This window comes from Myripristis murdjan, chromosome 24, assembly GCF_902150065.1.
Source record: "Myripristis murdjan chromosome 24, fMyrMur1.1, whole genome shotgun sequence".
Taxonomy (NCBI): domain Eukaryota; kingdom Metazoa; phylum Chordata; class Actinopteri; order Holocentriformes; family Holocentridae; genus Myripristis; species Myripristis murdjan.
The window spans coordinates 13866468-13893697 of record NC_044003.1 but is presented as its reverse complement, the minus strand read 5'-3'; the positions used below and the strand labels follow the sequence as shown (position 1 = coordinate 13893697).

At 40.2% G+C, this 27230-nt stretch overlaps 1 protein-coding gene across 1 annotated transcript in view; it reads left to right on the top strand.

The window, feature by feature from the left end:
• The first annotated feature begins 5907 nt into the window (after positions 1-5907).
• clvs2 (clavesin 2) overlaps positions 5908-27230 on the top strand; it is a 34946-nt gene continuing 13623 nt past the window's right edge. Inside the window, exons 1-2 of the mRNA XM_030047900.1 lie at positions 5908-6587; positions 7839-8013. Coding sequence (XP_029903760.1) covers positions 6199-6587; positions 7839-8013 — 564 coding nt within the window. The 5' untranslated portion in view covers positions 5908-6198. The remainder of the gene's footprint in view (positions 6588-7838; positions 8014-27230) is intronic.

The following is a 27230-nucleotide window of genomic DNA, read 5'->3' as shown; positions in this document are numbered from 1 at the left end:
GAGCTATTATTTATTTTTTTTTTTTTTTTAACTACGACCTCATACTCCCTAACACAAGTGAGCATGTGTGGGTGTAGCACTGACAAAGAGGAAAGAGGTTGAAGTGGTTTTTGGCTGGGAAATGTTTGAATTTACAGTTAGGGCCATAAGTATTTGGACAGCGACACAATACTCATATTTTTGCCCTCGTACATCACCACAGTGGATTTGAAGTGGAGTAATCAAGACATGACTGAAGTGCAGACTCTCAGCTTTAATTTAAGGCGCTGAATAAAAATATTGCATTAACTGTTTAGGAATTACAGCCAGTTTTATACATTGTCACCCCATTTTCAGAGGCTCAAAAGTCATTGGACTCTCAACTAAAAAGCAGTTTCGTGGCCAGGTGTGGCCTACTGTCGTGTTATTCCATGACAAATTAAGAAAATAAAAGATCTGGAGTTCATTCCAAGTGTTTGCATTTGCATTTGGTGACTGCGATACAAGGAGGTGTCTATGCAGGTGAGGGAGGCCATCATTAGGACCAAAAGGAAAAAAAATAAATAAATAAAATACAATAAAATAAATAAATAAATAAATAAATCTATTAGACACATTGCAACAACTTTAGGAGTAGCCAAATCAACGGTTTGGTATATCCTTAAAAAGTAGGAATATATTGGTAAGCTCAGGAACACCAAAAGGCCTAGAGGACCACAGAAGACATCTTCATGACAAGTTCATGACCAAAGAATTTTTTCCCTGGTGAAGAAAAACCCATTCACAACGTCTAGGGACATTAAAAACACTCTGGAGGAGGCTGGCGTATAATTGTCCAAATCTAAATTCGACAAAGTGGTTCAGTCTCACTATGTTAATTTTATTTACAAAAATGCTACAGTGTTGTGGACCAGTATGTAAAGGCGCACCTGCCCTTAAAATGGTACACTTGCTTTGTAGGGGGGAAAACATTATGTTATGTTGTGCAAGGAATACCAAACACCCATGCTCAGCGAAGCTAACTAAATAAGAACAACAGTTTCAGGTGAATGGCATAAGACATAGTTATTGTCATGGCAATGCTGACAAATTGAAGTAACAAGTAGGCTGTATGCCTCGATTTCTAGGGAAGGCCCCAGACCTCATGTGGCCTTAAACAGTAATCAGTGAGTAAAAACAGTAAATAAACAATCAGTGATACAAGAAAATAAAACTGATCTTCAGATAGCCAAAACCCATCAGCCTCTTTAGTTTTAACAATAACATTTTAGGTCTTTTCAGACCCAGTCATCACTCAGTAAACAGCTCTTCAGAGACTGTGTGACAAATCAACAAACCACACCAAAAATGTCGGCCTTGCCTTTGCAAAAACTGAGATAATTTCTAGTGCATGTCCATAATTCATCTGATTTGCTCCAACACTGGCCAGTAGGAGCCGAGTGCAGCTATTAGCCTCCATCCCCCCACCTCCCCTGGGATCCTCTTACTTACCTCCTCTCTTTCCGTCTACCCCCTCCATCTCACTCCTTTCACCCGCTAACCCCCGACCAACCCCCACACTTTCCTTTGCTCCCTACAGGCAACAGGGATCCAGGATATTATCCAGACCCTGGCCTTTATCTGCTGCTCTCCACATCCATTGTTGCAGCAGAGAGCATTACACAGGCAGGCCAGAATGCATTATTAGTGATGATTTGTTCTGAAAAATACTTGTATAATTGTGAAACTCTCCTCATCAACAAATCATCATAACATGCTTGAATCTATTTTGGGAAATGGGATACGGAGGGCTACCAACTTGAATGTTTTGCATTGTTGAGAGAAATAGTGAAGAGACACAAAAAGATAAAAATTGACAAGGGAAACAGCCCCATATAGCTGAGAAACTTCCTGCAGCACTAAAACATCAAAAACCTGCCTGGAACTATTTTTAGTAAGTGTTTCTTTTGTGGTTAATTGAGTAGGAAATGTGCTCACTGAGAAATAAACTCTGTATTTTAAAGCTTGAAAAACTGGTGGACACCAACAAAATAAATTAGGTTTTTTTGGGGGGAGATGCAGTTTTGTTTCATGGTATTGAGTTTTGTAAGACTGGCGAACCCAGGGACTCATCCCTTCAAGGGAAACGGAGGCAGATCAGAAGACAAAAGGCAGTTTTGACAGCACAGCAAATTCAGATTTAAAAATGCATTACCAACCGGTGATACTTGGCTTTTTTTTTTACAGCTTTTTGTGGGACATCTCTTGTAGGACTGATGTGTTTGGACATCAGCAAGGAACTCTGTGATTTCATGTTTTGATTCATGAGCTCGATTACAGATGACCCACACTTGCACAAAAAGGGTTTGTAGCAGAGCATGATTCTTTAGGGCTTCACCATAGCACCTTTCATGACACTTGATCGAAAGGTTAGAAAGGCTCTCTTCAGGCCCATGTTGAACAGGCTCTATATAGAACATTAAAATTGCTGTAAAGTACCCTGAGAATGTAGGAAATGTTCCAAACCAGACATAGTAAGAAAAAAAAACTTTAAAGATCCCCACACTTGGTTCTTTATTCTTATTACCCTTTTTCTAATATATGTGTGTTCTTTGAGACATAACGGTTCCATATAGAATTACTACCCTAACCAAGAACTGTTGAGCACTGTCCTCTTCCTGGGAATATAAGAGAGGGAACTTGATTTAATACATTTTTTAAGAAACAAGAAATTGGACTAGAGAGGCTAATATTTACTATTCAATCTCAGAAGCCATCTGCTCCAGCCCAGGGGGGTGCGGGGTGACAGGGAGCAGGGTGGTGGGAGGGGTAGGTCCTGCAATCTGGGTGGATGGTGGTCACAGTGATGGTGTGTGTGTGTGTGTGTTGAGGTAGGTGGGGTGGGGTGGGGGGGCGGGGAGGGCGGGGTCTTAGACACTGAGACAAAGCTACAAAGGCGCAAAGGCAAGCCTGTGGCTGTTTCTACATGTGATCGAGTAAATAGTTGGACTCAGCTGATTGCACACTGCTGGGATGTCATGACCCACAATAAATCACACAACACACATTTTTCATGTAGTGTTCAAGCTAGACACTACATAGACCAGTGGAACTCACCCCGTGGCTCATGAGCTGCATGTGGCTCTTTTATGACTCCTTGTGGGTCTTTAAAGTCCTATGAGAAAATAAATAAATAAATAAACAAATATCTAAATCTAAATCTGTCAACCCTCTGAACAACCAATAAGAATTTATGTCAGGTCTCATATTTTCTTTATAGTGCGAGAACTGAAAGTGCAAACTCCCGGTCATAGTAGGAAAACTAATTTGAGCGTTTGAAGAGGAGTGGGAGCTTGGGTTTTTCTTTGTACCCGGTGCGGGAAAATGTGTTTGTCTGCTTTGCGATAATGTCATTTCACAATTTAAAAGGTCCAATTTGCAGCAGCATCACAAAATAAAACACTCAAGGGTCAGTGCCGACTTAACCAAAAGGAGGGGAGCTGAAGGCTGAAAAGCTGAGAGGACACAATGAACAGCACTAGTCAGAAAAACTACTCCCACACCAACACAGATGAAAGGGCAACTGAAGCATCCAAAACCACACATGAACTGATGAAAAAGATGAAAACATGTACTGAGGGCAGTGGGCTGTGTGTTGCTGTTAAACACTTTATGATCAACACTTGATTAAACTGCAATTAAATAGAAGTCAACACGGTTTTCATTCCTTAATTGCATATAACTAGTAACCATTGAGGAAAGGGACATTTTAGGAATGCGGGTATTGAGCTGGAAAAGGTTAAATACCACTTACACCTACTAAATACCTGGGGACAAAGGTGCAGTGACTAATGACTGATAAAATATCATTTTGTCATTGTTATTGTTAGACACTGGAACTTTTGGGATATTATTACTCTATTTGGGCAATTTGATAGAGACTGATATTGTTTGGGCAACGTAATGGATTATTAAATGTACAGGCTGCCAAGATGTTATTTGGTCTAAATGTGATTAATTATTAGAGATATGTTGGGTCATCAGATTGTCAGCTTAGAGGTTCAATTGGTCCTGGAAGCTCCTTGATAAGAGTCTTTTATTATGGTCTCCTATTTGGGATGTGGACATGTGTAACTTTGCTCTCCATTATGAAACAAAAAACTACAAGATCACATTTGGTTTCACTTGGGTGGAGAGTGCCAAATTATTTTGAACACAACTGACTTGTGTGAGGCTCTTGTCCTTGAAACTGAAAATATAACATGGAAAGCAAAATAACCCAGCACTAATAGTGCAGGTAGCTGAAAAGTTGTATAGGTCAAAGGTTACTTTTCAGTTTATTCTGCCCAGAAAAAAAGTCATATGAGATGATTTGTTGCCATCATCAGTGTTCTTTTCATTTCTGATGCTTGCAAACTTTTGTGTTATGTTGATTATTAGCCCAGCCTGAAGGTTAATGTACCAGATGTCATTTTCACATGTAAAACCCACTAGACAGCTGTGTGAAAGAGAGAGGCAGGCGCAATGATGTGAGAAAAATTAATTACAGATGCCTCAAAATACCTAAAGAAATTCTTGAAATCCGGTCTTGAAACTGACAGAGTAGTTTACAAAAGATCTACAAAACAACATAATCTTCATTACAGGAAAGCTGAAGCAAATCGCTATTCATTAATGAGGCTTAAGGCAATCACAAATTAATTTTGGATATTTGTTTTTAACAAATTGATATTAAAAACCTCTACTAATACAGGTGACTTCCAAGTAAAGGTGAATGGAGCATAAGACTCTGATATAGCTGTCACTTTTATTTCAATGAATTTTAGAGGTTTTCCAACATTTCAAGCTTACTTCTATACCCTTCCTCCTCAGCACTTTTAGCTCCTAGGCTTTCAACCAAAGAATAAGCACCGAAGAGGAAGTCTATAAACTTACTGATTCATTATCTAACTCAAAAGCAAGGGACATGCTTGGGTTGGAACAACAAACCTTGCAAACAGTCCGGAAAACGACTGTCGTATATTATACCCATGTTTAAAGCTGGAGAGCCTGAAGAGGTACAAAAATGTCTATGGGTGCTGAAAACACTGTTGCTGAATAACAAATCTCTTCATATTGGACTTGCTGTGAACCCCCCCTCTTGCCCCTCCATCCCTGCCTTTTCATCCTTTACTCCACCTCCCTCTCTCCACCTACTCCATCCCCTCCCCTCCCCCTGGTGGCGGCCAGACCGACCAGATCACCGACTCTCTGCTTTGAGTCACTTTCCACCGACCAGACGGCAGCGGCAGCAGCAGAGGCAGCGACGGTCAACTCCCACAGCAGCTGACGGACCGGCGCAACAAGGCAGCAGCTCAGGGATTAAGAGAAAAAAAAAGAAAGAAAGAAAAGAAAACCTCCGATAGCCATACCCGGATTCGGACCCAGCACACAGCCCCCCAGGCGTGTGTGAATTATAATTTAACCGAGTGAACTCAGGGGAGGGGGAAGATGGAAGCGCTGAGGATTAAGACGGGATGTCGACGGAGACCGAGCGCCTGATTCTGCCCTGATTGTTGGAGCGGGTGGCAGCAGCAGCAGCATCACTGGTCGGTGGATGGAGATGCGTTGTGAAGGCGGAATGATGATGATGATGATGATAACAGCAGCTGCAGGGTGCCGCATTGCCCGGCCGCTGTGAACGATGCCGGGGAGACGGTGATGCTGTCGTCGTCATTGTGCTGTAGAGAGAGAGAGAGAGAAAAAGAGAGAGAGAGAGAGAGAGAGAGAGAGAGAGAGAGAGAGGCTTTGACATGGGTGGATGTGTCTGTGTCTCGGCTCTGAGCTCAGGCTGTCCAGATCAGCAGGTTGGATGTACAGCCTGAAGCCTGGAGGAGCCCGAACTAGATTCACAAGATATATCGCGGTAAATGGGGCGGGGAGGGGAGGGATAAAAGTTCAATTCTGGAGGGCGCAGGTGGATTTGCAGTGTTGCTGTGGTTAGAAGTGAATGGCCCATATGTTGATGATGCATCATAGGAGCATCATAGCAGCATCCTCTTTGCCTGCTCAGGGGCGATTCCCGTCCACAGCACAGGCCTGCTTCTGAAGTGAGCTTTTAATCAGACAACTCTAAAGGAATTAACCCTAAACATTCCCCCCTCTTTTTTGGCTTGAAGCCTGACATTTTATTTTTATCGTACTGCTTACCCTTCCACTGGAAACTGGTGTGGTCCCAGTGGACGGACACCAGTTGGCAGGATGACTCACTTACAGGCTGGCCTTTCCCCGGAGACCCTGGAGAAGGCTAAGGTGGAGCTGAAAGAAAACCCGGAGACATTACACCAGGACATCCAGGAGGTGCGGGACATGATCATCACCCGGCCAGACATCGGCTTCCTCAGGACAGACGACGCGTTTATCCTCAGATTTCTCCGGGCGAGGAAATTTAACCATTTCGAGGCGTTTCGGCTGCTGGCTCAGTATTTCGAGTACCGACAGCAGAACCTGGATATGTTCAAGAACCTGAAAGCCACAGACCCTGGCATCAAGCAGGCCCTGAAGGACGGCTTTCCCGGTGTGCTGGCCAATCTGGACAGATACGGCAGGAAAATAATGGTCTTGTTTGCAGCTAACTGGGACCAGAGCAGGTAATAATGAACGGAGAGGGTCGAAAAGTCCGTTTTGGAGTTGGAAATATTCATCATCTCACCCATTTAGTCAGCCCTCCACTGTTGTGAGGTGCACGGCTGGGTTGGGGAGCTGTCCATTCAGCACCACGCAGTGGAACTCCACCAGTTTACCCATCACGTCACTTATTTCCCAATGCTTTAAGGACTCCTAGTGTAATTTCGTGAAGCCAAATCATCTTTAATCATTAGCTCAATGAGAACAAGTGTTTGCTACTATCTACATACAGGTGATATTTAGTTATAACTTTAAATGTTTAAGGAGCACCTTACTTAGATTTTCTTAAAATGATAATATTAAAGTTTGATAAGAAACAGCAGTATCTTGTGACCATACCTCCTGGTGTGCACTATATTTATGTAAACTGTTCATTAACCATTCCTTCTTTTTGTTTGGAGTTCAAAATCTGGTCTGTATTGTAGATTTTTTTACATGACATGAAATCATAGATCTATTTATAATCAAAATAAAATAATGACAAATATGATGAAATTATCAAGTTCACTTTTGATGCCCAGTAGTCTCCAGATTTTAGATTCTACTAAGATATTCAGAAATAGGTATTTTAGAAATAGCCTACTTTAAGGTGGAGTATTTCTGGTGCCATTTTTTGTTGAACATGTATCCTCATGCTTGCATAAGTGAAGATTATTATGATTATTATTTTTTAGTTCATCTGTAGCAAAGCAGGTAATCTGTTTAAGAAGTAATGATATTTTACAATGATGGCCATCAAGAGCCAAAAGGCCTCTTGATGGAGAAATGGGGGAAAGGGAAAACAGGGAGATTAAAAGGTTAGGAGTTTGTAGGGGGCAGCAGCAAACAGGATGAAAAGAGTAACGTTTAATAAGACAGCTGAGTTGCCATTGTTTCCATCCCACTGGTTCAGGATGTAACTGGACTAAAAGCAACTGAAACCTACAAGAAACATCACACAGATAGATTAAGCTATTTGTGTCTTGGCAGTTAGCTAACATATGAACTGTGAATGCTAAAAATCTTACAAATTAAAGAATAATTAACACTGAAAGCTAAGTCATTTAATTGATTAGTTCATTAATGCCCAGGATGCAATTTCTTATTTTCGCTCAGTGAGCTACAAGTAATGACCACTGACACAACCACTCAGCACTACTGCATTTTCAGAGCAGCCAAACCTAAGTTTTGAAGTGCCTTACTTTATAATAAAACTGTTGGTCTTTCTCTCCCAGGTACACATTTGTTGACATACTGAGGGCTATCCTACTGTCACTGGAATCTATGATTGAAGATCCAGAGCTGCAAGTCAATGGCTTCATCCTCATCATCGACTGGAGTAACTTCACCTTCAAGCAGGCCTCCAAGCTGACTCCCAGCATGCTGCGGCTGGCCATCGAGGGGCTACAGGTAAGAACCTCTGCTTTCCGAGAACATAACGAGCAACAGAGAGTGCATCCAGAGTACAGCCACCTGCTTGTCCGGTCCTCACAGCTCATCCCCAGCTTCTTACCTAAACAGATTAACACGCATTTTACACCATATCACCACCAAACCACCCCAGCCTATGCCACAGATCCACACAAATATGAATAGACCTGGTGAAGCCTTACACCTGCTTTCTAAACGACCACACTGTTGCTGAGATTTGTTTTTACAAGTGTATAAATCTATATATAACACAAACACAGAGGCACATCAACATAAAGGACTTTGAAGTAATTAATCACAGTTGTAATGGCTACAACACTGGCTAGTCATGTAAAGTGCTAGCTAGTGGTGTGTGTCAGCGTTAATAAAAGAGCTTCAACAGTCACCACTTTTATTACACAGAGGACATATAGCTGCCTCTTGAACGGCAGGGGCATTGGTCGAAAATACTGTAAAATGATTTAATGTGGCAAGGAGACCAGTTTTACAGTCTATTTTCAAAGTGCAATATCCTTGCAACCAAAAATCCAAGGTTTAGTCTGCAACACAGTAAAACTGTGGCTACCTGGAACCTTTTTTATGATTTATTTGATAGACAAACTGAAAACAGCTATTCAGTGCCAGTGTCACTGTGTTTGTAGCAGATGCTATTTTGCAAAAACCTGTCCCCAGAAGGGTTTTTGTAAAAATAAGAGATTAAAAGAGTTAAAAAATGATTACAGCAAGACAATAAAACACACATTTAACAGTAATACAACTACAGAAAATAAGAAGGAAAATAGAAAAGAACAAAGGGACATAGTTGTAAACTATCATTTTCCATTCCCTGATGGTGGTGGAGGAAACCCGCCAGAACCCTCTACATCACTCACTCGGCAGTCACAAATAATCCAGTTAGGAACAAGTCAAGCATCGTGTCAAAGCAGAGAGCTTGTTTAAAGAACCATACTATGAAATAATGACATTTCCATTTTGATTACTGGCTGCCATGTGATTATTTCAGTGCTCGTTCTGCAGGTAGATGATGCAAGCAGCTGTCAAAATTGGGTTTTCTATAAGCTCTCTTTTTTGATCTGAGTAGTTACTCTAGTTCCTCACATAATCCAGGTTTTCACACAGTACATAGTACAGACAGCAAAGAGGGTAGAGAGAAATATAACAATGTGCTTAAACTCTGGGGTTTTAACTTGTGTATAATACAGGATTTTTCCAGGCATGACAGAGCATTTGTCCATGCAATTCCCAAGCTACCTGTTAAAATTGAAATTAGCAGAGAAGCGAATTGAATTGCAGGCACAGTATTTAGTTGCCCTCTTGTAGCTGGCAACACCTGACAGGAAATATCTTAGATGGAGGGGGAGTTGTTATTGCTTTCTCAACATCCTTGTGCATCATCTGCCAATTTGTCTTGGACGTCATTACTCAAAGTGAAATCTAAGGGGAAGTGTTTCTCTGCAAACATAGCGGCACCAAAATCAGTCTAAAAGGTTATCCTAGGTATTTGATCTCATTTATATTCATGATTCTGTGTGCTTAAATAGTTACAGGTGATACCATCATGTTGTCAGGCTTACACACTTGAATGTAATTTCAATTTACATACAAGTAATCTGATATATATATGGGCTATACGGGCTATATATATATATATATATATATATATGTGTGTGTGTGTGTGTGTGTGTGTGTGTGTGTGTGTGTGTGTGTGTTCTTGGAAAAGTGATAGCAGGCAATTGTACATAGGTTGTACATTGTATATAGGAATGTCATATATATTTTCTATTTTATCTTTATTTTATTTTTTTTTACTATTTTATTCTATCTATTTTTACTTGCACAGTGCCGGAGTTGTTGCAATTACATTTCACTGCTGCTGTACTCGTACATTCATGCATGTGACAAATAAATCTTGAACTTGAACTTGAACAAAATACTGGACAAGGGTGAATTTGGACACTTAGAACTAATTATAGTGAATGCATTCACTTCATTGGAATTGTTTGACGGAAATCCTAATTAATGGTCAGTGTAGCTACTTGGAAGTCCTAAGCAATCTTTTTAATTGTGCCATGTCAATTTAATGTTCTCTCCTTGCGCCTTCAAAAGCATACTGCTTTCATTAGTGAAAAAATACAATAATGCTAATCATTGTTCTGCTGGGTTCCACTGCTGAATAGGCAAGGACAGATTATAGACCAGGCCAATACGGGCTAGTGCTGGAGGGCTTCTGACCACCAAGGGCTTTACCCGAACCAAGGGTACTGAGGCTTCCACTTCTCTGGGTGAAGTTGTGATAGTGTGTCCGGTTCCTGCCTGTGTCGTGAAAGGCCAAGGGTGAGACCTCTGGCAGATACAAGACCCTGGGCCTGGGGAAGACTCGCAGTACTCTGCCTGGGGCCACAGGACCAGGTTGGATGATGGTTAGGAGTTGGTCAGTTTTTATCATTTAGGTCTAGAATGATTTTTGTATAGCAGCTTGCATCCTTAGGACAAGAAAATGCAACTATTCTCCTGTCTTTTTGGAGAATTTTATTTATGTATGATGGTGGGTTCAAGATGGCCTCTGGCCCACTGAGCTTGAAATGGGTCCATGTGATGAAGTGTGGCCTCGGGCCCTGTGACGTTGACACGTTTTTGCATTGTGCTTTAATACAGGTGCATCATAACCATTTGGATATGGAACTAGGGGGTTTCCCATGTGTCCATGGTGTATGATGAAATGATCTCATATACAGTTTCTAACTTTTTAATATATTTTACAAGCTTTAGACCACTCTGATGGTTGTTTGAAGATGAGCAATGTACACAGTTGCTCATATTCAAAGCTGCATGTTACAGTTCCACAGATGTGTTGTAAAATGTATAGTAAACTATTATTATGGTCTGCAGACAATATGTTTGATGATGTTTAAATGGATATTGGCCAGATTTGGCGCCATCTCAGACTTCACTGGTAACGTTTGCTGGAAGCTGGTTTGGCAGTGCTCATGTTTTGCTTTGTTCTCACTCTCTGTGTTGTGGAGCCCGGTTAGTTTTAGCAGGATGAAAGCAGGACTCTTGATGTTGTTATTTGGGCATTGTATTGTATCTGGCATTTTGTCTTCATTACCACGGAAAGGTAGATGGTGTAATGCTTATGTTGTAAAGCCTGTATGACATGTGTCTTCTGCCAACAACCAGTATACCTTGATAACCTGATTTGAGTGGGTGAGTGAGGGAATTGTCTGTCTTCTCACCCTTTTGGCAATAAAATAGAAAGATACAATCATGCTTTCACATCTGCTTTGTCAGTTTTCAGCAAAATAGTAATACCAGTTGCTTACATCTATATGAGCAGGATTATTTTGTATCCTTTCAACCTCTGCCATTTTTTTTCTAAATATTAGTTTTCCACTCTGTCAAGGGGGAGTTGAGGCGCTACACTAGCAAGGACAAACTGTTATCCTTTCAAGACCAGTGTCGTGGTTTTAGACAAAAACCGGTAGATCACCGTGATGAGCCCCTATATAACACGTTTCTGTTAGCTCTCCAGGCGCAGATTAGAGCCTGAATTATTGATAACAGCTATTAGCAAAGCTGAGTCATTCCTAGTTGAGGCTCACATGAATAGCTGTTCATGATTTGGACAGAAACAAAAGAAAGCATAATGGGATATTTTGGTGTGATTGGATTTTTATTCAATTAAATTTAACCCATTGAGCATAAATGAACTCCATTAGGAATGTGATGACAATGTTTTCATCTTGTTTCTCAACGTAACTGCTACAACCATAGCAGTTATGTGGGAAACTATATTAAAAAATAAAGAACAATGGCAATAATTATTCAATATCAGAATTTTAAACATGATACTGGAAAAGTTTGGCCAAGGAGGCTTTTGAATCTGCTGGAAAAACTGACATTTACTTCCCGTACTGTGTACAATATCAGAGGACAGGAATACTGAGTACACTAGAGTGATTTCCTTCGAAAGAGACCAAATATTGAAACCTGAACCCTTTTTCTGTTTGAGCAGATCTGTTTATGAATATGAATATGAACACCATATGAATCACACCATCTGAACAGTCCTAACCTTCAAGCTGTAATGTTGCTGTCTATTAGAACAGAAAAATGCCTGTTTCAGAGTTTCACCGCTGATGAGTGATGTAGTCCAGTGCCCGGCTCAATCAGTTAAATTCCTCATGTAACAGCAACTCTAGATCTTTCTGCTATCCTTGTGTCTTTTTGTGTCCAAAGTTAGATTTTCCTTTCAGGAAAAGAACAGCTAGTTTGTCATGCTCAGTTCTGCATTGCGGCTTATATCCCACCCTTTTTGGATATCTATTGTAGGGTGTAACCCATCCTTGACACTGCACCCATACTTGACACCAATATGACGTGACAGTGATGTGCAGAGTAAGAGTAATAAAATATGTCACATCGGTTGTTGTTTCAACACATTTTGGGTATGATGCTGTACACGCCTTCCAATTTTGACTGAATTGGGGCATCAAGTTTTCTATTTGTCTTTCTTTTCAGCACTGTGTCTTGTTGCTCACTATTCTACTGCTGGCTAAGACAAGAAGAATAAATGATTACAACTGAAAGATACAACATTTAGTTATTGTAATGGCAACAAGGTTAAACTCTACTTAAGTGTTCAAATGCAAAACTCATGTTGGTCACATGTAATCCACATCAGAATTGAAAAAAAAAAAAAAAAAAAAAAACCTCCTTGCAGCATTTTGCTGTTCATGCTAATCAGAAAATATCAGATCTATGGAAAAATGACACTTGAGACACTTTCAGCTGCAGGGTGAACAAAGCCTGCTGGCCTTTGGTTGACCCTCTCTGCAGTCTCAGTTTTTTATGTTACTATTGATGTGCTTGTTCTTCTTGGGTAGTTACTCACCCAGTTTTCCCAGTTTGTTGGTTGCTTGGTTGGGTAGGTGGGTGGCTGTGAAAAGCCTCTCCACTTACGTCTCTTTATTTCTTTACAAAGGAGATTACAGTGAATAGACCAGGGAGCCAGAGGAGGTGAGACAGTATAGGATGGGATTCAAACCAATTCAGTCATAATCCTCTAGGATTACATGGTTGTAGTGGGATTAAAGTTTCAAGTCTGCAAACTCCTCTTTGGCTGTTTCTTGTCTGTCAGGTTTGAAAAAATATTTTGAAATTGGTTTCAAATTATAAGTCCAGTAAAACACACAACTGAAACTGTATCTGGTAGAGTTGCCCATTTTAATACCATTGTTGCTTTTAAGTGAAAACCTTGTATCTCCAAAATGGCAATGATTCAGGAATTAGAAAATCATCCTTATCTTTAGACAGAAGCCAGGGATTTAGAACATTTAAATTTTTGTTTATTAGTAATAATGTTCCTTATCCTGTTAAAGTCCACTGTATCAGCAGCACACTTGGTTAGAGCTAGGGTTATGGTTGATGCCAGTGACACCGTAAACTAAAAATTTACCAGCTTCCATAAAGTTTGTCCCATAGTTGCAAATTTTTACACAGATGTGTTGACATAATGTAAAACGTATGTGGTGATGAAGTTCTAACATTGCATGGCCTAGTTATAGCTATTCAAATATGACTTACACAAGATAACAACCAAAAAATATAATTTTTCCTTCATGTTTGAGCTGATGTAGTGCAGGTTGTAGTTTAGCCCCATTTGCATTGAGGACATTTACAGAAACTACAGGATGTTGCCTTTCAAATAAGGCCTCATACATACATCTTGGCCATACAGCTCTTCTATTATAAGCTTTTTCGTTTTAGTATTCCAAAACAAGCAAACTTCAAAAAGTAGTGGGTTTTAAGGGGTTAAAAAGCTTTTCTTCAGAATGTGTTCAAAGTGGACTTGAGAAAGTGAAGTATCCTATGTCATATGGGTGTGTTGGTTTTCAGGCCTACTGTCTGACACTTTAGGACATCCTCAGCCTCAGTTGTCAAACATCAGACAAAACAGACTTTAGGCTTCAGGCTTTGGGAAAAATATGTCATGTCTTAGATCTAGTACAACTAGCCATAAGACAAAATTCCCTTGGATAAAACAGCCTCCAACAAAATGCTCAAAGAGAAAAAACTCCCTCTGAAAAAAACAGTCTCAGACAACACAGGCTCAGATAAACTGCAGTAAAATGATAAATATATTATATATTTGGATTTTGCAAGCAAATGTCTTTGGGCGGGTATGTCACAGCACTAAACAAATGTTATATTCCTAAGCAGGTGGCAGTTACAAAACAATCTGATTCCTGACCTGTGACAATGTGTGATGTTTTAAGAAAGCAAATTTCTATGTTGTCTGTGGCGGGAGAAACCACTCTCTGCTGAGGAACTATCTAAAAAGTTCACGGGGAAATGAAAAAAAAAAACGGCTTTCGTTTTTTTCTGATGTCTAGGAACTGAAGCTGAGGTCTGGGGATATCCTAAAATGTACGCTGTACAGGCAGCAGATGTGAAACATCTTGTTAGGGTGATCTGTCACAGCCTGACATCACCTGACCTCAGATCAATTACCTGACACTCACACTGATGGATGAGCTGTGCTGGATCACTGACTGTTACTTAGTGTATAGTGCAGACCAGTGGAATAACTCACTCATCCATTTTCATATGTTTAACCTTTAAAGTTGCAGTCATCACAACTTATGCATAAAAAATCCAGTCATTATATCAGGCTAAAATAAATGATGAGGTGTGGCTGCGACATGGTGGCAAATCAATATACTGACTTTCATTTTTTAGCCATAACTGTTTTGCTGCGTTTAAAAATCAAATCTGAAATATGATCCAAGCATTACGGAGGCCGCAGCTTTGCAGGTTGGAGAATTGCTCGGTGTTGGTGTTGGTGGAGGTTTGACCTCTGCTGAGTCACTTCTACTTACTCATGAACTGGCTCACAGAGTTGATTGCAGAGTTAGCATCTACTGTAGTTTCTTACTGCTTGGCAAATGGGTGACAATTCATGTTGGAATATGTAGTCATGCTGTAGACCTTTTCACTTGAAGTCAACATGTATTTTCCTAATGAGAACACAGTGGTGAAACAGCTCTGTATATGAAAGCCCACTCACCTAGAATGCAGCAGGGGTTTGAATTTTGTTATAGAGCACCATGCAGTTATGTGGCCTACTTCTAGCGGTTTTAATGGTATGTATGTTGCATCTGTGGTGTGTACCTGCCACTTTATGATTCATAACCTTACAAGGGACTTTTAATGGTTTGTTTGAGTCTTTGGGTAACTGCTAGGCCCCGAGGAAAAGAAAAAACAATAACCAAGAAAGTGCCAGGAAGCTTAGACACAGTGAAAGTGATAGTTTGGATTCTTAGCCGTATAGTTGTATTTAATGCTCCATGTGAGTGTAAACATCCATCAAGTTTGGTCTGTTAATTCCTTCCCTGTCACAAGAGTAAGAGCTTCACTTGGAGTGCAGCCTACTGCTCCAAAATTAATAAAGAAGACAGTGCAGACAGGAAAACAAAATGATGAGCAGCAACCCAAAGCTGAAAAATTGTTTTGAAGGATGAACAGCACAGATTTGTTTTGGTTTCATTTCCTAAGATCTTTCTAATCCCATGGTTTCCAATATGACAGGCTTATTTTCTGAAGTAGCACTACCAGTGTATCACCCTGTAGTTTGAATACAGGACCGGAGCAACACTGCATGGTGACACAGTGGCAGTGCTAGGGCAGAAAATTTCGGAGGCCAAGGGACTACAAAGAGTGTTGAAAGTGAGACCAAAACAAATGTGTTTTGTCATGCACCCTTAAAAACAAGTTTACAGCTTCGTATCACTACTCAGAATCATGTTGTGCCCCAGCCTGTATCTACTTCATTCATTTGAAGCAGCACACTTCATTCACTTCTAGTTCAGTTTATTTCATTTCTCTGTGATTGACTCCTTCTCCGGGTTTGTAGACTCCTGATACAGTAAAGCCCACCCATTTCGTGCTCCGAGAAAGTATAAACCAGTGCCAGAAATCTTTTTTATTTGTTATTTTTTCAGCACAGAGTCTGCTTTATATTCATTTTGACTTGGTGGAGATCAGTATTCAAAAACCCACATCACACTCTAACTGCCAAAAATGACAACTTTCTGTTAGTTTATCCCACAGACCAGAACCTGAAGCTCAGCAGAGACTATTTAAATTTCTTTAGGACCTATCACAATGCAAGTAATGAAAAAGAAATAATCTTTTTTTAAGGCCGTTGCTGAAGATAAATCATATTATTGCAGTCTTTATTTGTTTGTTTGCTGCCATAACAAGAACAACTAGTGCTTGCCCCACATGTTTCTCTGGCAGAGAAGAAAATTATGATCATCTTGATGTTCTTTAAATGTGGTAGCACTTCATCTCTTCTTTCTTTTCTTTCTATAATGAATGCTCCTGTCTCAGCATGGTGTGAAAGCCAGAGGAGGATGATGTCAAAGTCTGCGTGGAGCATTTACACTGATTGATAAAAAGAGACAAATTTTCTTTGAAAGTGAGGAGGGAGCTTACTGGCCTTGCTGTAAACCTGGTACATATTTGTTTATTCAAACCATTATTTAACCCGGAGAGCCAAGATCGGCTGCATGTAATTACAAAAATGAGACACAAGACGGCTAGACAGGATGACTAGTGCAGAAGTCAAAACAACATATAGAAACAGATTACATTTAGCATACAGAGAATAAAAGAATAAATAGGCAGAATAAGGCAATGATTCACTGCAATCAATAAAACTGCAGGCACCCAGCATAAAAAAAAGTATTTCTAAAAATAGTCTAAAAGCATCTACAAGCAGCTAGTCTAGCAACTATGCCATGTATCAACCTTTTGAAATAGTCTAAGGATACAAGGTCAGGTAACTTTAGGGTTTCATGAATCTTATTCCAGTCACGAGGAGCAGCATACTCGAAGGCCTCTTTATCGAGTTCAGTGCAGACTGTGGAGACAACAAGGAAACAGGAATTTAAACATCTCATGCAGTACTTAGTACCTTTTTTTGCTGAATGAAGGTAGAGAAATACAGTGGCAATTGAATCATGGCTTTGTAAATAAGCATATACCAGTGTATGAGCCGACATGTTGGTAATTGGGTTCAAGCCCACTCTGAAAACACAGTGGTGTGCAGTGGCCTTATACAATTTGTGATGGACCTTAGAGCACTATGATACAGTATGTATTGGATTCAGGCAATGAGGGGGTGTATGCATATCAATTACATCCCTGTTGTCAAATGCAGATAAAAATGTGGCAGACACAAGCTTCTTTTATGCTTTAACAGATACATAGAATGTATTCCTGGAAGAAAAAAAAACACTTTAGTTTCTTCACTAGTTGTGAAATCTGATTATTTTAAGGAAAGTGACTCATCAGTCAGAACAGATACCATTTCAGTATAGTTAACTAGCAGAAAGAGGATAACTGGAAGGTTCAGCGAGTAATTCTTTGTAGTTTTAAACAGCTGTCAGTGTTTAAAAGCAAGTTGCAGTTGATATAAAACTTGATTTTTTTGAGGAAGCAGAGTAATAAATCACTGTATTATAAGGCACATTCTTACCAAGGTCACCAACATAAATACAAAACAAGAGTGGTCCCAGAACAGAGCCTTGTGGAACACTCTTTGACACCTTGATGAAGCTCGAAGCAAGACCTTCAGCTTTCACACACTGCATCCCACCTGATACAATTTTTTTAAACCACTGAATAGATTCAATAGTGTCAAAAGCTTTAGAAAGATCAACAAGGCTGCACATTGCGGTTGCGTGTCAAGAGCATTAGTAAATTCATGAACAACCTTGAAAGCAGCAGGATTTGTGTTGTGTTATTTTTTTTTTCCTAAAGCCTGATTGACAGTCCAATACTTGTGACTAGAGGCACTTTGAGTTATTCACTCAGAAATCTGAGAAAAAAAAATGGAATTGAGCTATAAAGGCCTGTAATGCATACAATTTCAGAACCTGTTAACAATTCTTAACCTAACCTGTGTTTTATGGAGACTTTTATATTATATAAACCACTACCAAGTTGCTGGGCCTAGCCATCTTGGTGATTTTGACCTCTTTTTGCCACCTTGTTTCTCACTTTGTTGTCAAATTCCAGTCCAGAATTTAGCTCTGCCCACTTCATCCCCTCACTTCTTTAACATCATTCAAAGTGCCGCTGAAACACCACATTCTGCAAATAAACATAACAAAATTTGTAGTCAGTCATGTGAGTATCTATTGCTACTGTCAGTGCTGCAGTGAGAGAAAAAGTTCATTTAAAGCAGTTGTTTACCTTGACACTCTGCAGCTTCACCACATTTTGAAATTGGAGGTCAGAGACAAAATAATCCAAGTAATCAAACAAGAACCTTGTGAGAATGAAATACTGTATATTGCTCGCTTCCATCTCAAATACAATTTTTTTTTCACCTGAGCTTTCGATTTTGTTATAACCAAGCTACCATGAACCCAGGGGCTGCACTGACTGTTTATTAACAAGTGGAGTTTCAGCTCTCAGCACTCTTTACTGGTCAGAAATCACTTACTGCCACTTGAAGTTGTTTTACCTTCTGAATAGACTTAATTTCATCTCACGCAAGTGTGAGGGAACTAGTTGGTTAATAAAGTTAACTCATCCTGATCTGTGGGAGAGGTTATGTTGTTAATTTTACCTGATTTCACTTCACCCCCAGTTCCCCTTGAAAAGAGAATATCTGCTACACATGGACAGTGATGAAAAATTGAATCGCCCTGGTGCAGTTTATCATGTTCTCCACACTGGAAAATGTTATCTAGCCACGCAAGTTGTGGCACTCTGGAGGTGGGAGGTTGCACTGGTCTGAGATAAAATAAGAGTGTCCATACAAAGACTTAGTTGCTTAACGTTATCCTAACGTTGTTACGGTTGCCTAATTTTATTAAGTATATGAAGATGGCTTGTATAATTGATGTTATTAATGAAATCTATTAACATCACATAATCGAACTGGTACTGGAGGAATACAGTGTTCACAGAATTTGTATCCATAACACAATCTTCATTTCAGAGATCATCCTGATTTTTATATTAGCGCTGATTTGAACAGAGTTAAATTAACATGGCCCACTTTTCTATGCATTCGTAATTATATGACATAATATATAATTTTAAATTCAAATGAGAACTTGTTGGCCTTCTCTTGAACCTGCTGAGTCCACTGACTTCAGTGTTAGACAGAGATCATATTGAAAGTGGTGAAGCACCGGCAGCATTAATGTCAAGGTCACTGTCTGACTTGTCAAAGAAGAGAGACCACATCAGGCAGACACAGACCTTGGTTTCACTCCTCTCCTCTTTTTTCTGTCTGTCTGTCTCTGCCCTCCGGTATCTCCACCCCTCACTCCTGCTTTCTTGCTCTGTCTTACCCTCCCCCTCTCTCTGTCAACATTATCATTCTCCATCTCCCCTTGGTTCAGCCACTTTATTGTCATTGTTCCTCAGAGGCAATGCTGGCAAAGAGCATTCCATATGGTGTCAGCCTTCAGAAAGAAAAACAACCAGCAGCTCATACATTGCATTTATATTCAGATAATTATTTGGCTTAAAACATGAATACAGTAATACACAATCGCCAACATCTGCAATAACTAGAAATTATTTGTTTTAATCATACTACACAATAGCACATAACCAGCGATAGAAATGCAATGCAGTCCAAATTCAGAATATGTAGTTAAATATTGAGCAGCCCTCAAAATCTCTCTCTCGCTCCCCCTTTATTTTTCTCTTTTGTCTCTTTGAAACCTTAAGAAACAGCATCTTCTCCGTCAGCAACCAATCATGACAGATGATGTAAGCCTCCTCTTTCCTCCGCCACACCCTCTCTCTCGCTCCCTTGCATAATACTGCCCTCCCTCCCTCTACCTCCCCACCCTCCTGCTAAGTTGCCACGGCAACATGTCCGACTGCCACGCTATGAGCTCGTTCCTCTCCAGATGGGCTCCCTTTTGTGCATGTGCGTGTGTGTGCGATGACAGAAACACACTTTTCCACCCCTCGTTCTTCCAAGACGCTGACAGACTGGCTGCCTGGTTGACTGGCTGAATGTGTGTGTGTATGTGTGTGTGTGCATGTGTGTGTATTGAATTGAATCCTTGCAGCCAAGAAAAAAACTGTTCAAATTATTTCTGTGGTGCTAAAATCCCCCAGAAGTGAAAATAAAATAAAGGTCTTATTAAATTATGCCCTATTTTAGAGCATACATTACAAAGTCAGCTGTTGCACATAATACTGTAAATATATAGTGTATTATAAAATTATAATGTTCCACATAATACAAATCATTTCACCATAGACAGTGCAAATTTTGCTCAATAGGCTGCTATATACCATAGGCTCAGGGGGAAAACCAGTAGAGAAACAATATAGAAAAGACTGTCTTGTTTCATGGTGATTTTTGTTTGTTTGTTTGTTTGTTTGTTTGTTTGTTTGTTTGTTTGTTTTAACCTTTTCAACTTCTTTTCCCCTTTTCTTGGGTTTCTTTTTTATGTTTATCATGTATTGTCATTTGACTGCATTTCATGCTTTCCTATAAAGAGCCTTTTATCTAAATGAAATGCATGTATAATTACTTTTATAGTTGCCATTCTTTTCATCTGTATAAGACTGGGTTTTATTTATCTCTAGTTATTAACTTTAGAACTTCAGATAGCAGAGTGCATTTTCTCTACACAGCTGTACAGTCGCTCGCTCTCTCTCTCTCTCTCTCTCTCTCTCTCTCTCTCTCTCTCTCTCTCTCTTTCTCTCTCTCTCTTTCTCTCTGTCTCTCTCTCCCCTGTCTCCACTGACTTTATTGACTCATTCTGCAAATTTAGATTACATTAACATATAAAATTCCAGTCACTTGGTCTCTGTGGATTTGGCCTGCATTAGTATTGTTATGTAACATACAAAGCTCTCCAGCTTATTGGCACACTTGAGAGAACTGAGCTGATGGTGGCTGTGTAAAGATAAAATGCTAATAATGACCTCTCCTCTCAGAAAACAGCAACAAGCCAAAACATTCTTTTATTTTTAGAAGAAATGATTCAGGAAAAAAACAAACAAACAAAAGAAACTTTCAGTGTTATTATTTTATTATTTAAAACACAGTTGTCATAATTATGGGAACATTTTCATTTTCATTTTTTTATGTGGTTATTTTTTCCAAGATAATTAAACCTCTCAGAATCAGTGTGTAAATGTGACTTCAAATGTTGTTTTTTCAGTATTTCCTCTTGGATTTTATTCTCTGAAACAGCAATGTGGACCATCAGAGGACAGGCAATATGCAGCTATACAGTCTACTACTACTGATATTAACAAGTGACAGAAATTGTGCAGAAGCGGAAAATCCTGAGTTTCTGAATTGGGAGAAAACAATAGGAAACTCATATTTACAGTTATAACAATATCAGGGTCACTGTAGATTCAGCATTTTCCAACATGGCTGACGGAGAGAGTTCTTATGTTCTTTAAATGGGATGATGTCTGTTAAATTAGTTTGAATTGAAATTATATTTGTATTCATTTCACTGTAGACCACCAGAAGTCCCTGGATCCCATTTTGATAAGCACCTGTTTACATTATTTACAGCATGTTTTAGGCTCTGTGTTTGCTACAGAAAGAGTTAAATGTTTTCAGAAATTCTTTGAAGGGAGTCGCTAGCTATCAGTGTGTGGTTATTTGTCAGTGAGCAGGCAATGGACAGGGTTTGTTGTGATTTAATGTGCTATGGACCAGGTTTGTCCTTGTAAAAAGTGCAGTATTGATTTAAGCCTGTTAGCTCTGTCCGTGTCCTCTCTTCTTGTTATCTTTCCCAGTCTGATGCTTCACCGTCTACAGCTTGAGAAGGACAGCAGCTCTCTGACCAAAAAGCTTTCAGATCTAGGTAAATAAAGTAACATGACTGACATGATATGAGCTCACTTAAAAGGAAATCCCCTAGGGAAGGAAAGGGCAGAACAGAACATAACATTCTCAACTCAAAAGAAACTCATTTATTCCTAAGAACCAAACTCAACTTGTTTCAACCTGCATTTTTGTCAGTGATATGATGTGAGTTCAATCAGGAGAGACTACTTTCACTGAACTAAACCAGAGCCTTGTCAGCAACTTGACTGTTAACGGAATAAGAAAAGATTTTGGGGGTAGGCTCCCACAGATGTCATTCGGGAGGCTGGACAATGATAAATCAAAAATGACCACAATAGCCTCCAGCTAACTAAAGTTAAAACATTTAACAATATTACACAGGGCACAAAATTGGCATACAGTAAATGACTGTGATAAGACTACATAAAAATGATGACAAATTAAGAGTAACAAAATACATAATAACAACAATAATAATAGTAAAATATCAAAATGAAAGCATAATAAAGCACAATCTGAAAGCATAATATCAATATAAACTTTTTGAGGGCCAGTACAAATTCTGAAGCTCAGCAGAGAATTGTACCGTGTGTCCCACATGCAGAAATGCAAACAACTGTGGTGTTATTGCCAAGACTGGAGCACCTCCAACGTAGATGCAAGCGGGTGAAATTATATGACCTGACAGCCAATTTAGAGCAGGTATATTATGTGATTGGCTGCTGACACACAAAATTTTGAGGTCACTATAAGGTTGAGCCGCAGCCAACTTTTTCATATTGAGAAAGGAACAAGGCGGCCTTTAAAGGCACTTATCAAATGATGAGTCACTGGTAGTGAAGAATGAATGGACAAGCGGATGGATGACTGGTTTCCTCATATGGGGTGTGATGTCGGTGCTTGCTTGGCCTTGTAATATCTGAGGAATTCAACCGAGGACAGGAGGAGTCTAATTCTGAGATCCATGAACCGTTCTGACTCTGCCAAGATGGGCTACATATAATTTTGATTGCTCACAAGGAGGAAGGCATTATGTGGTGGTAAACAGGGCAGTATGGGCCAAATCAGGGCTCTGTCACTGCCTATCTCAATGCCTCCCTCCCGCTGTCTCTCCTTCCCTCAGCCTGTTCTGGCAGGGAGTCAAGATCTGTTGAGCCTCGGCCCACCATCTGGGTGTTCAGCTCAAATGTACTACGCTAACAATCTACAGTCACACACACACACATGCACACACCACTATCATCCATGGTGGATAATGGCGTTTGGGTTTGCATATGGGGCTAAGCGACTTCTAATGATTCACAAGTAAATATCTAATATCTAATATAATATCTACTATACTGTTTTGGCTGGTGCTAGTTTGTCCAGTGGAGTTATGTTGAGGAACCCCCTCATGTGTAGCAAACTGTTCGTTGTCACTAGCAGCAAACTTTGTGTATCTGAGAATCCTTAATCTGGACAAAATTACTTAATAACAGTTGAACATTTCCTATAGTTCAGTCATGGAAAATGAGAACCTTGTGAGTTTTCCTCTTGTTTCAAGCAGCAAAAAAGTTGTTTCAGGATGTGTTTGAGTTAATTTGTAGTACTTGACATTGCTCATCCTATAATGTGGCTATTGCACATGCGCACATTGTGTAGTCATGCTGAAATTATATATCATGCAGCCCTAGTACCAGGCATAGGACTTGACAAAGTTTTTTGATGTGATGTCTGAGAACTGAAGCTGAGGTTTGAGGATGTCTTAAAATGTGTGCCATATAGAGATAATTTTGCTGTATCTAATCATCAATGTAGGGTACATTAAATAGGACTTAAATCAGAGCTCACCACACACAGCCTAGTCCATTGCCTTCTTGGTAATGTCATATTTCCTGTAACCACGCGGACAGATTTTAATTGAAATAACAATATAGCTATAACCTTTCAGCTGACTCAGCATTGTTCCCAAAAGACTTACCCAAAAGAGTGTAGATATGGGGAGTCAAACAGAAGTGCCAGTAGGTGGGACCACACTGAAAGAAAGAGAAGATATGTTGATGGAACAGAGAAAGACAGAGGCAGAAAATTCAGAGACAGAGGCAATAATGGAAGAGAAGAGATAGAGAGTGAAAGGGAAGAGATGGAGAGTGAGGCAACCACAGCAGAATCCACGCGGGAGAAGGAGCCTGCAAGAGTTTGATGTTTTGCTTATGTTACAAAATCCAGCTGATGTGGCCCATGTACAAAATCACAATACCCAATAAAATGAGGCCTTCATAAAATTTTCAAATTCATTTGGATGCTGTTGGCCCATTTTGCAGTTTCCAAAAAAAAGAAAAAGAAAAAAAAAAACTAGGTTGGTCTTTTTAGGCGCACTGGTATGAAGAACACCCCTGTTTAGAATATTTTCCTGAGAATGGTGCCATGTACTGCTTCCACTGCTGTCTTTTTATGAATGATGATAAGATTAAGAGTAGGGCTGGATGGAAATCAGCGCAGGCAATGGGCCAAAGGGAAAATGAAGAAGCTTTGCAGCACTGAGTCACACATGTTTAACATGATCAGGTGGAATGCCTTTGCACTTTGCCTTTGAAAGGGTTGACCATGAAATGCAAGGAGCCAAAGAGAGAGAGTAAGGCAAAAGAGCCGAGACATTATCTCCTGATTAACTGAAATGACTTGATATGAGCACAGGCTACTTGTGTGAAATAAAGAAAGAGATGAAGAGAAGTATCGCTATTCTCCATCTACTGGATGAAACCAGTGATGTATCAACACTGAACAGACATTTTTCATAATGCATTATGTGCAATCCAAAGAAATCTACCACAATACCACCACTCAAGCAGACACAGCTGAGGAAACTGAGGTGCCTCAAGTGGCTTTAGAGGTGAAAAGATGCTCAAAAGCACCTGTAAAATTTAATTCTCTGCTCCATATCAGCAACAGAGGGCCAAAAGCCACATAGTTTTACAGAGCAAGGCTGTGTTGCATCTTTTTTTTTTCATACAGGAACTCCAGAATTCCAATTTCAGGAGAAAGGAAATATGGCCAAAATCCTGTTGTCACTCCACTGCCTGATTGAGCAATCAGAATGGAGGGAAAGTTGCAAATGTTCAAGCTCATGCTGCTCATATTCTGTTGGATTTTATTGCTTAGCAGAATTATATGTAGCATAAACGGTGTCTTTGATTGCTGTTCTTCAGACTCCTCACCAGTTGGGTCCACTGCTTCTTCCTTGCTTCTTCCACTATTTTTGGCTTGATGCCCTCTTCTCGCACCACAGTCTCCCCGGTTTCCCCTAGGCTGGGAGGCAGAGACACCATTGAAAACACTTCTAACGCTTTGAGTGAAGAGGATGTCGGTGGTGTAGTATCCTCATCAGTCTCACACAGGCAGGCCACTGATCCAGAGTGATATACTCAGGAGCATCCTCAGCTTCAATAGCAGCTACCATCAACACCATCAGCCTCTGCTTCTGTGATACACTCATCACAGCAGCCTCCAGCCACGCCCAGAATTTCCTTTCCACTGTTCTCCTTGGGCCCTACTTTCATGCACTTGACACATGGTGCAAAGTGCACTTCTGCATGGCAGTAAGCTTTTAACATTTTCCTGACAAGATGCACCTGGCGCCTTTAGGAATGCTGCGGGATTGAGATGAATATAGCATCAGTGGGTTTGGCAGGAGCTGGGATTGAATCCACCAATTACTCTTATCCTTCCAGTATTGTGGTGACTGAGGGAAAGTGCTAAAGCTGCAAGCCTTTTTTATGTCCCATTCTCCTCCTTTTCTTCTGTAAATAGATACATGAGTAACTTAATGTCATGGAGCAGAACATCATTATGTTTGCTTTTCCCTCTGGGCAAAACAGAATATGCAATATATTTGCTATTTGTTAATGTCCATGCTATTATTTTGCTTCTAAAATAGGCCCAACATAAAAACGTATGTTTGAATCAACACTGGCTTAATTCTAAATTATTTGCCTTTATTGTGTTCAAGAGAGTACTGTATTATGTTGAAGAACTGCAGGAAATATTTGTGTCTCTGACTTTCTAAATCAAATCTCTGCACCCCTGAACACAATGCAATGTATTTAGTTGACCAATCGGTGAGCCCATTGAAAAGGATAAATGCACCCTGGTGTACAGCAGCTTTGTTGATATGATTATTTAAACACCACTAGCTGTGCATTAGAATGCATAAACGCTGTATTGAATTTTTTTTTTCCTTGAGAAATTCATATCAAAGTGAAAGACACAAGCATAACACATAAACCTGGGTTTTGTGATTCTAGATGCATAGTTGGGTGAATGCACTTCAACCAAACAAGGTGATGAAAATTACACAAAATGTAGGTGCACTACGCAGCTGAACTGGTCTTAGCAGGCAGGCTTTGGCTGGTGCAAATTGCTGTCATCAAATGGCACCAAAATTGCAGCTTGCCGCTACATCGGTATCAGCAAACCCACTGCTGTGCCTCTCCTCCCACCTTGATGCACAGTATGTCACCAAAATGCCAAACATGCTCAAGCAAGGAAAAACCTCACCAAAATGTCAACGTGAAATATGAAAATAGGGCTCCTTGAGTTATGTGTGCTTTCTGATGCACACTTTCCAAGTCTATGTTCAGCATTTTTTTCCCCCCAGCAATCACTTAGAGCCACTATCTTTCCCTCAACGGAGAGGTCACGTCCTTGAATTCTTCCCATCTTCAGTTTCTTTCGCCTGAAGATTGTCACTCTCCCGCTGAGCAGGAGTCCTCACCTTGCTCCTCTGATGTCTGCTTCACAGACTCGCCTCTCTCTGCTCCAGGAAGTGACTCTGTGTCTCCATGCAGAGGCTGAGAATCTGCTGCCTCTCTCTCATTCAGCAGGAGATCTCCATCAGCCAGTTGACCTTTCTGGCATCATTCCAGGTTCATGGCCCTCTCCGCCAAGGTCACACTGCTCTGATCTTTTGGCTGTTCCTCTTGGGCCTGTTCCAGTGTTGCTCTCTGCATTGCTGGCCCCAGGCATTTCGTTTCTTGCACCAACTCAAGTTTAAATTTTGGAAATTGAGGTTTCTATCTCACAGTCAATAGAAAGCCCCACTTTTCTCTCTCTTCCCTTGCTTAGCTGAATGAGCTGAATGGAGCTGACTCATATTAGTAACCAGCCTCCCGCAGAAACTGTTATTGGTGTGACCCATCCTCTGAGTCAGGCTCTTCCTCTAGGTGCCTCTCATTTAGCACTCTGTTGTCACTCTGTTGCCGACTGTGTTTAGCCTCCTAATCAAACAAAAACTGAAAAGAATACTTTTTCACTTTTTATCTAGCACTTTACTGTACCTATCTGTACACGTGAC